The sequence below is a fragment of the Suncus etruscus genome, chromosome 9, assembly GCF_024139225.1.
Source record: "Suncus etruscus isolate mSunEtr1 chromosome 9, mSunEtr1.pri.cur, whole genome shotgun sequence".
Taxonomy (NCBI): domain Eukaryota; kingdom Metazoa; phylum Chordata; class Mammalia; order Eulipotyphla; family Soricidae; genus Suncus; species Suncus etruscus.
Window position 1 is genome coordinate 105,583,743 of NC_064856.1, and position 15,819 is coordinate 105,599,561.

The window sequence follows — 15,819 nt, forward strand, 5'->3', positions numbered from 1 at the left end:
TCCATCCATTGTGCAGAGGGAGGCAGGGTGGGCCCAGGATGACCAAGCTAAATTAGGAGTGCAGCTGTGAGCCCCAAAGCACCGTCCCTTTCTCCTCCAGCCCCCTGATACTCCCAGGGCCCAAGTGCCCCGCTTCAGAGCGCATTAAAGTCGACAACACTATACAACAGCTGACTTTTTTTAATATAAAAATAACAGCTTTCCCCAACTCTGGCTCCAGATAAATGGGTCGTGCTTATTAGGGTGGGGGAGCTTTCTGTCCCGTCCCTAGCCCTGGACACATAGGGCTACAAGTAGATGGGATGGAGGGGAGTTGGGGTAGGACAGCAGAACCAGGAGGGCGGGATGCCCAGGCTGGGGGTACAGAACGTGGAGTGGGCAGCCGGGTGCCATCCCTACTGGTGGAGGTAGGCTTCCAGCCAAATGTCACCGGATTTCTTCAGGGACCTGTGGATGGGAGGACAAGGGGGGACTGTCAGGGGCCTGCCCCCTTCCCAGGCTCCATTCAACATGTGAGTGCAGTGGGGGATAGGGCTGACCATATAGGTGAGCCAAGCCTCCTTCTTTCACGACACTCGGCTGCTCTCTGAGCCCCGAGATGGACATGGCATGGAGCCCCCACTTGGAGCCTCTCTATGGACACAGCAGGGGAGAGAAGACCCCAAAGGAGGCAACATGGCCAGGAGCACAAATGCTGCAAGGAGGGGCAGGACTTCCTGAGTTCCCTTCACTACTGCCTTTTCCTGCACAGCTACCTGAGCCAATGCCCACTCTTGGGGTACCCCCCCCAGCCAGGGCACCTTCCTACCCCACTTTGCAGCTCGGCCCACACCAGCCTGTCTGGCCACAGACCAGGTACCTTATCCCTGTCCCCTCTTTTTTTTTTTTTTTTTTGGTTTTTGGACCCCACCCGGTGACGCTCAGGGGTTACTCCTGGCTATGCGCTCAGAAGTCGCTCCTGGCTTGGGGGACCATATGGGACGCCGGGGGATCGAACTGCGGTCCGTCCTAGGCTGGCACAGGCAAGGCAGGCACCTTATCTCTAGCGCCACCGCCCGGCCCCTCCCTGTCCCCTCTTGTCCATCTCTACCTACTACCTTCTCTTTCTCTCTCTTATTATTATTATTAGTTTTAGTTTTCTTTTTTTTTTTTTTTTGGTTTTTGGGCCACACCCAGCAGTGCTCAGGGGTTACTCCTGGCTGTCTGCTCAGAAATAGCTCCTGGCAGGCACGGGGGACCATATGGGACACCGGGATTCGAACCAACCACCTTTGGTCCTGGATCGGCTGCTTGCAAGGCAAACGCCACTGTGCTATCTCTCCAGGCCCTATTTTTAGTTTTCTTTTGGGCCACATCCAACAGATCTCAGAGATTACTCCTTTCTCTGTGCTCAGAAAACACTCCTGGTAGGTTTGAATGACTATATGGGATGCTGGGGATCAAACCCAGGTTGGCTGTACACAGTCACCCTCTTCACTATGCTATCGTTCTGACCTCTACCCACCACCTCATAACTCCAGCAGTGGAACACACACACACACACACACACACACCACACAACCCACAACCCAAAACACTGCGCCCTCAGTCCATACCAAACACCTATCAGCTTCCCCTGCCCGAGCCTTCTCGCCTTCTCGGGACTCCCATCTGCACCCCCAGACTCCCTGTGTGGCCTCTGTGGGGGAGCCTTACCCTACAATGTCCACCAGGGCCTTGAGGAAGGGCTTCACCTCGTAGCTGAGGCCATGCTTGTCACACAACGCCTTCACCAGCGGGGCCACGCGGCGGTAGTTGTGCCGAGGCATGGTGGGGAAGAGGCTGCGTGGAGGGCGAGGCTGTACTGTGTGTGTGTGGGGAATGTGGGAACCCCCTCCCAGCCAGGCCCCCCAGGACGTCCAGTGATCCCGCCTCCCTGGGGTGGCCCCTAGCACTCACTGGTGCTCGATTTGGAAGTTGAGGTGCCCGCTGAACCAGTCGTTGAAGAAGGATTGTTCCACGTTGCAGGTGGCTGCCAGCTGCGGGGTGCAAGGCAGGGGAGTTGGCACCAGTTGGGAAGGCAGACACCCTCTCCCCAGGGGACACCCCCAGCCCAGGTAGCCCCACCTGGGAGCTGGCCCAGTCTCGGTGCTTCTCGTGGCCGATCTCTTTGGGGATGTGGTTCATCTGCGTGATCCATACGAACCAGTGGCTCTCCAGGACCCTGTGTGAGGCTCAGGCATTGCTCATGTCCATTTGCCCAAAGGGGCTGGATCAGGGCCTCAGTTTCCCTCTCTGCACAGCAGCCACCTGCGGCAGCCCCCTCCCTCGATGGTGGTGTGGGCGAGGAGCAGGGAGCAGGCTCCATCCTGGGCAGGGGTCCCCACACTTTGCCATCCATCCCTGGTGGGGGAGACGGTCCTGCTGACCCCACTCTGGGGAGACGATTTGTGGGGGGGGGGTCTGACTGCCTCAAGCCACCTCCTCGCTCCCCACCTTGCAGCATGCACGGTTCCTACCTGACAGCTACAAACAGGAACAGCACCCCAGGAAAGCCATAGAAGGGAACGTAGGAAAAGAAGAAGCGGAAGTAGAAACTGGCAGCCCAGAGCAAGTCCTGGGAAAGGTGGGGGTGGGGGTGGGAGGGGGGTCAAGGCACTTGGATTGCCATTGGGGTGAGCCCCATCTTGTTCAGGGGTTCAGTTTCCTCAGGCACAGAGGCAAGGAAACTGCAGGGGTGAGCCTGGGGGCCCCTGCTAGGGAGACTTGACTCGGGGACGCATCCTCCAGGCTATTTGCCCACACACATCACATGTACACACAGGTTCCCCCTGCAGTCACTCACCCCTGCAGTCACTTACACCCACACCCCTGCGGTCATGTTACATTCATGCCCCCACGGTCCCATGTCCCTTTCTGCAGGCACATGGGAGCACCCAACTTGCTGCCCTCAGCCCTGCGCCCCAGCAGCCACTCACCGCCCACTCCATGCACACCAGCATGTAGGCCAGATTCTCCACTTCAAAGTTCACCAGCGTGAGCAGCGGGGGGCCAACTGCGGGGAGCAGCATGGGGCTCAGGAGCAGCCAGGCAGGGGCCCCTCCGAGGAGTGCTGGGCTGGTCCTCACCATCACAGCACCCCATGTGTCTTGCTCTTTTTTTTGTTTTTGTTTTTTTGGGTCATACCCCGTGGCACTCAGGGGTTACTCCTGGCTCTGTGCTCAGAAATCGCTCCTGGCAGGCTTGGGGGACCCTATGGGATGCCGGGATTCAAACCACCGTCCATCCTGCATCAGCTGCTTGCAAGGCAAATGCCTTACTGCTGAGCTGTCTCTCCGGCTTCCATGTCTCACTCTTGCCCGCCCTGTTCTGTGAATGTCCCTTCAAAGTGGGTACTCCCCCTGTGCTCCCCCACAACAGACCCCCCAGGCTGCTGGGGTCTGGGAGAGCTCAGGTCTGGGAGCAAGAGGGGCCGGGGGCACAGGCAGCAAGGGCAAAGGAGGAGCCATGCAGCAGACAGGTTTGCCAGCTGGCCTCTTTTCCTGGACTGGTGGGGAGGGAGGGGGCTGTCCCCACTTGAGTCTCGCACCCCCACAGAAACCCAGGATACTCACTCAAGAAGAAGTAGAGGTGCTGGTGGTTGTAGGGAAGGTACCGGCGCTTCTTCTTGCCATACTGTAGAGACAGGAGGCCTCTGTGGAAGGCAGCCTCCCCCACCCCAATTCCCTCCCCAGCCAGGGCATTGGGGGGAGCCTTGATCAGAGGCTGAGTGCTCAAGCCCCACCCACCCCCGGCATGCCCAGTGGCCCCCACACACCTCAACAGATGATTCCCCCAGAAGGAAGACGGGTGCCACTGTCACATCCGGGTCTTTGTGGAAGACATTCGGCTTGGCATGGTGCTGGAAGTGGCGGAAGTTCCACCAGTGGGCAGAGAAGCCCTGCAGGGCAGGAGCCAAGGTTTAGGGGTACAGGGCCGGGCTGTGCACCGGGCTCCCTTCTCCCCAGCACTGGCCTCATGGCTGTCCCTACTGTTGGGACTCCTCCTCACCTTCAGCTGCCCCATCACGAATTGCTGTGCTAAGTGGTTCCAGCGGGTCTTCCTAAAGACGGACGTGTGGCCAAGGTCGTGCTGCAGACACCAGCACTGGGCCTGGGGAGAGTGGAGCAGACCAGGGTCTAGCTAAGTCATAATCCTGTGCCCCCACCCCCACCCCTCAATCTATGCATGCCCTCATCCACTTCTCTGGGCTGCCTCATACGCTAGCAGGACGGAGAATCCACATTCCTCCTTTTATTTATTTATTTATTTATTTATTTATTTATTTATTTATTTTTGGTTTGGGGGCCACACCCGGTGACGCTCAGGGGTTACTCCTGGCTCTGTGCTCAGAAATCACCTCTGGCTCGGGGTACCATATGGGATGCCAGGGATTGAACCAAGGTCCATCCTGGATCAGCCCACTGCAAGACAAACACACTACCACTTGCACCACCCCTCTGGCCCTGACACATTCCTCCTTTTTTTCTAGTTTTGGTGACGTGGGAGTGGGGGCACCCACACTTTGTGGTCCTGGGGGAGACAGAAGCTGGACTCCTGCCCTCTGAGCAGCACACAAATGAGGAGCGCTGCAGGGGCCTGTCCATTTTGGGGGAGGTGGAGCTGGGCCAACCTCCTGCTTCTGGCCCAGGCCCAAATTTCCTTGGAGCTAACATGCAACTTCTTTGCATCAGTGAAGATGCATTTTGGTGGGGGAAGGAATTGGGGTGATAGGATAATGGGGAGGGTGCTGGCCTGGCATTCGGTTTGATTTCCCCATAGGATTCCCTCCTCCCCTAGTCAACACCAGGAATGATTTCCCAGAGTGCAGAGCCAGGAGTTAAGCCCTGGACACAGCCGGGTGTGGCACCAAAACTAAAGAAAAATCATTCAGTCATTCATTCATTCATCAGATAAGAGTCGACCCGCCTCTCTGGCCTCCTGGTGTTGGGTCACCTGGGAGATGGCCAAGATGAATGCGGCCAGGGTGCTGGGCAGCCAGCCGGGGCCCAGGAGGTAGATAAGCAGCCAGGCCAGCACCTCCATGGCCAGGATGTGGCCCAGCAGGAAGGCGAAGAAGGAGGCCTGGGCATCGAACAGCTTCATGTCCTCGGCCGCCTGGCGCAGGGCTCGGAAATCCTCCACTAACTGGTCCTATAGGGGTGCGGGTGAGAGGAGCCACTGGGTGAGATGAGAAAACAGTCCCCAGGGGATCCCCTGTCCCAGCCACAGCAGGAGCGTTCACAAAAGGCTCATGCAAGCCAGAGGCAGAGACTTTGGTTGGGAGCAGAGTAGGACCTAGTTCAGTCAGGAGTGGGGGGTGCCAAGCCCAGATCAGGCAATGGACTGGCCTACAGCTGACAAGGCTGGCTCTAGGGCGCTGTGCCAAGTGGGTGCCCTCCCGCTCTGTCGGCCTGCCATGTGGGGTTAAGTGGCAGGAGCTGCTTGCAGATGGTGCCCCCCACAACCCTACCCAGCTCACATTCTGGGTTCCATCCTGGCTGGGCTCCTCAGGGGCCAACTCTCCAATCAGCAGCGGCTGCAGGAACTTGCGGACGAATTTGAGGTCCTGGTGGAAGGCTCGGAAGGCATCCTGGGAGAGGAGGCAGAGGGCTGGAGCATGCGGGGCAGAGCAGGTAGACGGTGGTTTCGGGACCCTAACTCCCCTGGGGCACACCTGGGTCCTTCCCCACTCTCAGCCCTGGGCTGGCCTCCAGGACCCCTCTCCAAGACAAATCTAGGTTTCACAAGCTGTATGCCCTGAAACCAAAGCCTTTCACAAGTAGAGAAGGTCTCAGATTTTTGTTTTTGGACTTTTTTTTTTTTTTTTTTTTTGGTTTTTGGGTCACTCAGGGGTTACTCCTGGCTTCATGCTCAGAAATCGCCCCTGGCAGGCTCGGGGGACCATATGGGATGCCGGGATTCAAACCAGTCCTTCAGTGTCTAAGGCAAACGCCCTACCACTGTGCTATCTCTCCGGCCCTTGTTTTTTTGTTTTTGGGTCACACTTATTGGTGCTCAGGGGTTACTCCTGACTTTTTGCTTAGAAACCGCCCCTGGCAGGTTCGGGGGACCATATGGGAAGCCAGGATTCGAACCACCCGTTCTGAATTGGCTGCCTGCTAGGCAAACACCTTACCGCTGTGCTATTTCTCTGGCCCCGGTCTCAGATTTTTTTTGGAGATCAACTGCTATTCTCCTGCCCATCAGATGGGCCCTACTAGGGCAGGGAGTGATGTGGGAGTGATCGGTTTACCAGGCTTACCAGGTCAGGGCGACTTGGAGTAAGAGGAGGAGGTGTGGGTTGGGAAAAACAAGGTTAAGGGCCATGTATAAAGGAGTTCTTGGGGTTTCCAAGGAAGATCCCTTCAAGCGAAGGGATCTGTAAATCCCTTTGGCAGCAGAACCCCGGAGCTACTGTAAACCAGGGGCACTTTCAGCAGGGTTTAGGGGACCCTGTGGTGGCTTTGTCCTGGACTATCTCCCCAGGATCTGGTTAGGGGCAGAGCACTACCTTGTCTGTGGTCCCCTGGGTGCTCCGTCCTCCCAGTACAGAAGGAAAAGCGATACATTCAGCAATTAGTTATTTTGGTTTTTGTTTGTTTGTTTGGTTTTTGGTTTTTGGGCCACACCCAGCGGTGCTCAGGGGTTCCTCCTGGCTGTCTGCTCAGAAATAGCTCCTGGCAGGGGGACCATATGGGACGCCGGGATTCGAACCAACCACCTTTGGTCCTGGATCAGCTGCTTGCAAGGCAAACGCCACTGTGCTATCTCTCGGGGCTCTATTTTGGTTTTTTATTTTATATTTTTTTGGGGGTCACACCCAGCAGTACTCAGGGGTTCCTCCTGGTTCTATGCTCAGAAATCGCTCCTGGCAGGCTCAGGGATGCCGGGATTCAAACCACCGTCCTTCTGCATGCAAGGCAAATGCCCTACCTCCATGCTATCTCTCTGGCTCCTTACTTTGGTTTTTAACTTGGGTTTTATGTTTGTTTGGGGGCCACATCCAGCGGTGCTCAAGGGCTGGTTACTCCTGCCTCTGTACTCAGGAATCACTCCTGCTAGTGCTTGGGGGACCATATGGGATGCTGAGGATCAGAGCCGGGTCAGTTGCGTGCAAGGCAAGTCCCTTCCCAGCTGTGCTATTGCTCAGGCCCTGTTTTTTTTGTTTTTTTTTTGGGGGGGGGAGGGAGTTGGGTCACACCTGGCAGTGCTCAGGGGTTACTCCTGGCTCTATGCTCAGAAATTGCTCCTGGCAGGCTCGGGGGACCATATGGGATACTGGGATTCGAACCACCTACCTTCTGCATATAAGGCAAATGCCTTACCTCCATACTCTATCTCAGGCCCCTGGTTTTTTGTTTTGTTTTGTTTTGTTTTGTTTTGTTTTTTTGGTTTTCTGGGCCACACCCGGCGGTGCTCAGGGGGTTACTCCTGGCTGTCTGCTCAGAAATAGCTCCTGGCAGGCACGGGGGACCATGTGGGACACCGGGATTCGAACCAACCACCTTTGGTCCTGGATCGGCTGCTTGCAAGGCAAATGCCACTGTGCTATCTCTCCGGGCCCTGTTTTTTGTTTTAATGAGGTTGGAGTAATATAGTACAGTGGGTAGCAGCCCATGGCCAAACAGGGTTCGATTCCAGCATCCCCAAGCCTGCCAGGAACAATTTCTGAATGCAGAGGCAGGAGCAACCCCTGAGCACTGCTGGGTAAGGCCCCAAATGAAAAGAGATTATGAAAGGGCCAGAGTGCTAGTACAGCAGGTAGGGTGCTTGCCTTGCACACAGTCAAGCCAAGTTCAATCCCGAGCATCCCCATGGGATCTTCCAAGCCCCACTAGGAGTGATGCCTGAGTGCAGAGCCAGGAATGAGCCCTGAGCACCACCAAGTGTGGTCCAAACACTGAAAAGGATTTTGGAGGGTCGATCTGGTGGAATTGGGGTCCCATGGTCACACCAGTAGTGCTGGGGAGCGTGGAAGGCCATGTGGCCATCAGAGACCGAACTCTGGGTCTCAAGAGTATCCCAACCACAGTCCAGAGTGAAGGGAGATGGAGAAAGGCAGGAAATTGCAGCCTTCATACACAGTTTTTTGTTTGTTTGTTTTTGGGCCACACCCAGTGACGCTCAGGGGTTACTTCTGGCTATGCACTCAGAAATTGCTCCTGGCTTTGGGGCCACATGGGACACCGGAAAATGAAACCAAGGTCAGCCTTAGGCTAGTGCACGCAAGGCAGATGCCTTACAGCTTGCGCCACTGCTTCAGCCCTTTCATACACAGATTTTTTATTTGTTTGCTTGTTTTTTATTTTTGGGCCACACCTAGTGGCGCTCAGGGGTTACTCCTCTCTGCTCAGAAATCACTCCTGCCAGGCATGGGGGACCAGATGGGATGCCAGGATTCGAACCACCGTTGGTCCTGGGTTAGCCGCTTGCAAGGCAAGCACCTTACCACTATGCTATCTTTCTGCCCCCCCTTTTTTCACACATAGTTTTGGCAACCACTGTTAACATCCATTTTTTTAAGCAGGAACTGAGGGGCCAGAGTTGTGTTGCAAATGGTAGGGCGTTTGCCTTGCATGCGCTAACCCGCTAACTGCAGTTCAATCCCCTGGAGTCCCATATGGTCTTCCAAGCCAGGAGCAATTTCTGTGTTCATAGCCCTGAGCACCACCAGGTGTGGCCCCCAAACAAAGAAACAACAAAACAAAACAAAAGCAGGAACTGAACAGAGCAGTTTGGTTTATAGTTGTTTAGTTTAATATTTTTTGGGGCAAGGGTCACACCAAAAAAAGCCAGGTTACTCCAGATTATTTCCAGTTACTCAGGAAATACTCCTGTCAGTGCTTGGAGGGAACTTAATGGGATTGCTAGGAATCAAATCTGGATTGACTGCTTGTAAGAACCTCCCCACTGTACTGTCGCTGCAACCTCAAACCTCAAATAGCTGTCTTATTTTGTTGTTGTTGCTGTTTTTTTCGGTCACACCCAGCTGTGCTCACTGGATACTCTTAGCTCTGCTCTCAGAAATTGCCCCTGGCAGTCTTGGGGGACCATATGGGATGCTGGGATTTGAATCACCGTCTGTCCGAGGTCAGCTGTGTACAAGAAAAATGTCCTACCTCTTGTGCTATCTCTCTGACCCCAAAAAAAAGCTGTCTTTATTTATTTTTTTTAAATAAGGTCAGTAAGTCAAAGGTGGATGGTTCGAATCCCGGCGTCCCATATGTTCTCCGCCCCCCCCCCCTGCCTGCCAGGAGCTATATCTGAGCAGACAGCCAGGAGTAACCCCTGAGCACCACCCCTTTTCCGGGCCCGGAGAGATAGCACAGCGGCGTTTGCCTTGCAAGCAGCCTATCCAGGACCTAAGGTGGTTGGTTCGAATCCCGGTGTCCCATATGGTCCCCCGTGCCTGCCAGGAGCTATTTCTGAGCAGACAGCCAGGAGTAACCCCTGAGCACTGCCGGGTGTGACCCAAAAACCAAAAAAAAAAAAAAAAAAAAGATCCCCTTTTCCCATGTCCTTCTTATTTTTCCAGGCCCACCTCAGTATCCCTCCACATGGCTGAGTATCCTTCCCAGACACCCCAGAATTTTCCATCCCTTCTTTCTGGAAGCCCTTGGGCGTACACACCACACTCGCTGAGCAAAAAAAACCACTGCATGATGATAGGATTTTGCCCTCAAGGGCTGACAACTTTTCTGGCTACCTCACTCTGCACACGGAGCCCAAAGCCCAAGACTAAATACACACGGACACATGCCACACCCATGTGCACACACAGAGACTCGCGTGGGACCCACACACCCGCACACAGAAGTATGGGGAGGGCTAGGCAGAAACAGGCCAGAGAGACAAGTGCTCTGTGTGCAGGAAACCTGGGTTTGATTCCTGGCACTGGGAGCTTGAAGCAAGCTTTGAACACCACCACGTGTTCTGCCCACCTCAACAAACCCCCCAAAAATGAAATAAGCAGGGCCCGGAGAGATAGCACAGCAGCATTTGCCTTGCAAGCAGTCGATCCAGGACCAAAGGTGGTTGGTTCGAATCCCAGTGTCCCATATGGTCCCCCGTGCCTGCCAGGAGCTATTTCTGAGCAGACAGCCAGGAGGAACCCCTGAGCACCGCCGGGTGTGGCTCAAAAACCAAATAAATAAATAAATAAAATAAGCAATGTAGCTCCTTCCTGAGAATTCCTCTTCCAGCCTCCATCTGGACCTTAGTCTGAGTCCTCCCTGTACATGGCAGCCCCCCTATTGCTCCCAGGAGTTGTGGGAGCAGATGGAACCCCCCAATCCTGGGCCTAAGCTGAGGGTTGAGCCGATAGCCTCCACCCCCCTCCAATTCCTCCAGGTCAGAACCTGCACACACAAGGGGAGCAAGGGCAGGTGTAAGGGGACAGCACTTCGGGGATACCCCAAGGGGTCAGAGCTCCTGGGGGGGTCTGAAGATGGGGGTGGAGAAGTGAGTGTCTAGTCCAACTCTGCTGGCGGAGATTGGGGAGCTTGCGGGGACGCCAGCAATCTTGTCATCTCCAAAGACTAGGAAGGTTCCACTCAGGAGAAGACAGCAAAAGGGACCTGACCAAGAGACAGCTGCGAGGTAGTGAGACCTCAGAGGGAGGGAACCCCAGGAATCCATCCTCTGCCCCTCCCAGATGGAAAGATCAAGCCAACACCCAGGCCCGCCCTTTTCCGGAGACCATGGCTGGGGGAAACTGAGGCACAGACCAAAGTAAAAAGAGATGCCCCAGGGGCCGGAGAGATAGCATGGAGGTAAGGCATTTCCCTTTCATGCAGGAGGTCATCGGTTCGAATCCCGGAGTCCCATATGGTCCCCTGTGTCTGCCAGGAGCAATTTCTGAGCCTGGAGCCAGGAATAACCCCTGAGCACTGCCGGGTGTGATCCAAAAACCACACACACACACACACACACACACACACACACACACAAAAGAGATGTCCCAGGAAGCCCCTGGGACAGGCACATGGGGGAGAGGAGCTCTCCAGGGGCACTGAGCCCTAAATGTCTCCAAAGCAGACAGGTCCCCAACTGGCCTTTCTGCCTGCTCGCCGCCACCCTTCCCCAGCTCAGGCCAGTGCGGGAGTTTTCTCGAGGGACAGGTGAGGAACCCCTCAGACTGTTCTCAGCATCCCTTTGGTGACTTCACTTCCCCAGGGGGATAGGATGGGCTGACGGCACCTGTTGAGTGGGCGGCAGCACCGGGTGGCCAGAAGCAAGTGGGTGGCTGGTCATGGGGTCTAAATATCTGGCTGGGGGCCAGCATCTCCCATCCCACGCTGTCATTTCTGTCACACCAGAGCCTCAGCCAACCTGCCAACTCCTATTCTAATCCAGAGTCACCTTCTGAGTCCGGTAGCACCCTAAAAAATTTCACCCCATGTTTATGTTTGAGGGACCACACCCAGCATTGCTTAGAAATTATTCCTGACGGTGCTTGGACAAACCATATGAGATGCCAGAGATTGAACCCAGGTCGGCCACATGCGAGGCAAATGCTCTCCCAGCTGTGCTATCACTCCAGCCTCAGACACCCTCGATATTTGTTTTATTTTTTGTTTTAGAGCCACACCCAGTGGCACTTCAGGGGTTACTCCTGGCTCTATGCTCAGAAATTACTCCTGGGGGGCCGGAGAGATAGCATAGAGGTAAAGCATTTGCCTTGCATGCAGAAGGACGGTGGTTCGAATCCCAGCATCCCATATGGTCCCCTGTGCCTGCCGGGGGCGATTTCTGAGCATAGAGCCAGGAGTAATCTCTGAGCGCTGCTGGGTGTGACCCAAAAAACAAACAAACAAACAAAAAAGAAATCACTCCTGGGGGACCTTATGTGGTGCCAGGGATCAAACCCAGGTTGGCTGAGTGCAAGGCAAACACCCTCCCTGCTGTGATATCGCTACCCCTGGCCCCCCCCCCCCCCCACCACCACCGAGGGCCTGGCTCGATGGTGGAGCAGACCACGGTCCACCCCATCGCCTGACCCCTCTTCTCTCCACCCTGGCTGGCTCTCCTCTGGGGACAGACAGGCAGGCTTCCAGGCCACAGAAGCCTGAGGCAACTGCCACCATCCCCATTGTCTGGTAAGTGAGTGCCCGATGGCCCCAGTAAGGGCCCAGCCAAGGCCGCACCCCTAGAGTCCAGTGGCTTTTCCTCCCCCCAGCACTTAGCACACGGCAGCAGCGAGGGGGCTTGCTGATCCTTGTGGGGGACTGAGTGAGTTGAAGAGCACAGGAAGGGCGAAACAGGTGCCTCAACGTCCCTCTGGCTCCACTCCTGAGTCGCAGTCACCTGCCCCTCTATTCTTTCTTTCTGCTGGGCCATGTAGGCACGCCAGGACGCTTCACAGAGGGAGTTGTGCTTCCCATAGCCTTGGGGTAGGGGCCTCTCCTGCTCCTTCAGCCTAGGCTGTCTTCATACCAGCTATCACCTCAGCCATTGTGGTTCTTACACAAACCTAGCCCGGGTCCCAGAGCACTCTTCCCAGGGCACCCAGTTCCGTAGCCCAGGATGGTCACAGACTTGACATCATGGCATAGGCACTCTGAGAATTTCCTGGCAGGAAAGCTCCCCTGCTGGATGTGAGAACAGCTGATGGGTGGCAGGGCTGGCCAGAGGGGGATCGTTGCTGCCCCCCCACACTCCCACCCACCCCCGCCAACCTGCACCCTAGGGCCGGTGGAGCTTCAGCTCCCAGCTTGGTTCACCAGACATGGGGCTCTCTCAAACCATTGACAGTCTGGTGGGGGACAGATTCTGAGGTCCATTCTTTCGCAGAGATCATCCACAGCCGCACTAGTCTGAGCATGCCCAGTTTTCTGGCATGTCCAGCCCAGCATTGGGTCCTGGGAGAGGCGGTCAGCATTGGATGGGGCGCCTTCCTGTTATGTATGAAGTGCAGGGGAGAGGGAGGGCGGGAGTAAATGAGGTCAGGCAGTGAACTGGACACTTCCCACTTTACACATGAGGACACTGAGGTTCAGAGGAGGGCCCTTCCTGGCGAAGCCTTTCCCACAGTCCCTGACCGACAGAGTCCAAGACCCAGGTCCAGGGGACTGCCCACTCCTACGAAACAAGGCTATAAACCTCACTGCAGACTAGTGATTTGAGTCATCAAGTGGGGTCTCAGGGCCAGGGCCAGAGCCAGTGTTGGGCTGAGTACCCGGTCTCTCCAGCTTGCCTTTCCCCCCCATGTCCTCCCATGCTACACAGTACAGAACCAACTGCAGTGGTCCTCAAACTATGGCCACAGGCCCTATATTGTATTTGTTCCTGTTTTGTTTCTTCACTTCAAAATAAGATATATGCAGTGTACATAGGAATTTATTCAGAGATTTTTTTTAGGGGGGTGGTGGTTTGGGTCACACCCGGCAGCGCTCAAGAGTTTCTCCTGGCTCTACACTCAGAAATCACTCATGGCAGGCATGAGGGGACTATATGGAATGCCAGGATTTGAACCACCGTCCTGCATGCAAGGCAAATGCTCTACCTCCATGCTATCTCTCGGGCCCTCTGTTCAGAGTTTTTGTTTTGACTTTAGTCTGACCCTCCCAACGATCTGAGGGACAACGAACTGGCCCCCGGTTTAAAAAGTTTGAGGATCACCGCTGACAGCAGAACCTGAAGAGGTCAGCACAGACCTAGAGGACTGTCTCCAGGGTGCTAGGGCTCAGCCAGGCCTGGGTGGCAGGGAGCAAGGGCATGTGTGTGGCAGAATGCACAGTGCCCGTCTCAGAGATGTAGATGGTAGCCCTCCGGGTTCAGTCACCCACGAGGGTAGGTGTGCATACCTTCTGCCAGGGTGCCGCTGATCTGCATACTCAGACAAGGGGTTGACTGACACACACTGGAATCTACACACCGGGTGGGCCCCCACATACCAGTCTCCACGGCCACCCACCTGTCCACTGAGCACTTGGTACAGGGCTGTCACCTTCCAGGACTCGAGGAGACTCCCAGTTCTGGGAGCCCCTCAACCTCTTGACATGAAAGTGGGATAAAGAGAACCCACCCAACTTAGCCGAGTAGCGGGAAGAGGATTGGGGAAGGCAGAGGGAGGTGCAGAAGGGCAGCAGCCCAACTGGGCCACGCACCCCAAAGGGCTAAAGCGGTATGGGAAATCTGTGCTCTCCGAAACTGTGAGGATCTTCCAAGTCCCTTCTAAGTCCCTAGAGTGCCAAGTGGAGCAGTAGTGTGGCCAGATCAGGCCAATGCCCAAGCTTCGGGGCCCCATGCCCTACTTCCTGTCCAGACTGGGGGAGATGGGGTGGGGTGGGGTGGGGTTGGGGGGGTGGCTGGGAGAAAGGGGCGTCTCCACCAGTCCAGTCATGTCATTTAGTCCCACCGGACCAGACCAGGCCGTACATACACATCCCTTTGGGGGAGAGCCCCAAAGGGATTGGGGAAGGAGAAGTCGGAGAGGTAGGGGGGGGGGGGTCCTCAGTGACAGCTTCCCTGACAGTCCCCAGGAACTGGCCAAAACTCAAAAACCAAAAAAAAAAAGTTCTCCCATGCGTGATCAGTGGCCCGTGGCTCCCGTTTTTTGTGTGTGTGTGTGTTTTTGCTTTATTTTGACAACACCCCGGTGGGAAAGTTAAGTGGGAGCAGGCCCAAAACTTTGCCTACCAACAACCAACCAACCAACCAACCGGCCCTGCCCTCCCCTCCCCTGGCCATGACACATCCCAGAGGGGGGAAGGAGGAGGGACCCAGGGGTGGGGTGCGGTGGGGTGGGGAACCCTCCCTGACCCATCCAAGTTTCTGGGGGGGCGACTCCCTACACTGAGCCGGGAATATGGGGGTGTAGGGGTTGTAGCAGCCGTTACCAAGCCGGGGGTGGGGGGTGGGGGGGCGCCCCTCCCCCAACCAAGCGTGTCCTCCAGCCCAGGCAGGGCCCAGGGGGTAGTAGGTAGGGTTAACATTAGGGGTGTCTGGGGGGTGTGTGCATTTGGTGGGGGTTGTCCTACCCTGTGGCCTAATTTCCCTTCCCCCTGGGGGTGTCTGCAGTCGGGTGGGGATGCTCGCTAATGGGGTGAGGGAGGTCCCCCAATTTCTGCCAATGACGCAGACTCCCACCCTAGGCCCGGATCTCGGTTGGGGGGCTCTCCTGGGGGGGATCTGGGGGTTCCGATCGTCGTGCCCACGTACCGTGGCATCCTCGGCGCCGTGGTGGCCGATGAGGCGGCTGCCCCCCGGGTGTCGCTGCGCCCAGCGGCTGATGTCGTAGACGCGGCGCTCGATCACCAGCCACTTGTCGCCCGGCAGGTTGTGCTGGCGGATCTGCGGCCAGCGGAAGGTGGGCAACGGCTGCGCGGGGCCGTCGACGCCGCCGCCGCCGCCCATAGCGGTTGGGTCGGTGCCCGGCTCGTCCCGTCCGTCGAGGAAGATCGGAGGACGGCGCGGTGGAGGTGGAGGTGGCAGCGGCTTCCCAGGGCGCTTCCTCGGCCGCCGCCCGCCTGGCCCGCCCGCGCCGGCTCCGCCCTGCGCTGCAAGCGGCCTCCGAGCTCCGAGCGCCGAGCGAGCCGAGCGTGCGGCGGGCGCAGCAACTTTTCCTCCTCCTTTTCCCCCCCTCCCGCCCCCCCCCCGGCATGACAGCGGCCCCCCCCCCGCACCCGCACCGCGCCCAGCCAATCAGCGCCCGCCTGCCCCGTCCCCATTGGTCGAGCCAGCTCAGGGGACGGGGTTCGTGATGACAGGACACGCCCCCTCGGCACAGGCCACGCCCCCTCCAGCTGGCACGGCGCACACACCCCACTTGGCTTTCTCCGCCTGCCCGCAGGGGAG

At 56.7% G+C, this 15,819-nt stretch overlaps 1 protein-coding gene across 1 annotated transcript; it reads right to left on the reverse strand.

The window, feature by feature from the left end:
• Positions 1-312: 312 nt before the first annotated feature.
• FADS3 (fatty acid desaturase 3) lies at positions 313-15,419 on the reverse strand. Its single transcript, XM_049779690.1, has 12 exons — positions 15,184-15,419; positions 5,501-5,611; positions 4,975-5,172; positions 4,030-4,131; positions 3,797-3,919; positions 3,594-3,654; positions 2,958-3,034; positions 2,499-2,596; positions 2,107-2,203; positions 1,939-2,018; positions 1,696-1,821; positions 313-447 (listed from the first exon to the last, which is right to left on the reverse strand). The coding sequence occupies exons 1-12, from the start codon at positions 15,376-15,378 to the stop codon at positions 396-398; spliced, it is 1,320 nt and encodes a 439-aa protein (XP_049635647.1). The 5' UTR covers positions 15,379-15,419; the 3' UTR covers positions 313-395.
• Positions 15,420-15,819: the final 400 nt, after the last annotated feature.

Excerpts from the sequence above, each read along its gene's own strand:
- FADS3 (XM_049779690.1), bottom strand. The coding sequence starts at position 15,378 with ATGGGCGGCGGCGGCGGCGTCGACGGCCCCGCGCAGCCGTTGCCCACC. Across the intron at positions 3,035-3,593 it reads GCACCTCTACTTCTTCTTGA|TTGGCCCCCCGCTGCTCACG; the intron begins GTGAGTATCCTG and ends TGCTCCCCGCAG. Across the intron at positions 1,822-1,938 it reads AACTTCCAAATCGAGCACCA|CCTCTTCCCCACCATGCCTC; the intron begins GTGAGTGCTAGG and ends CCCTCCACGCAG.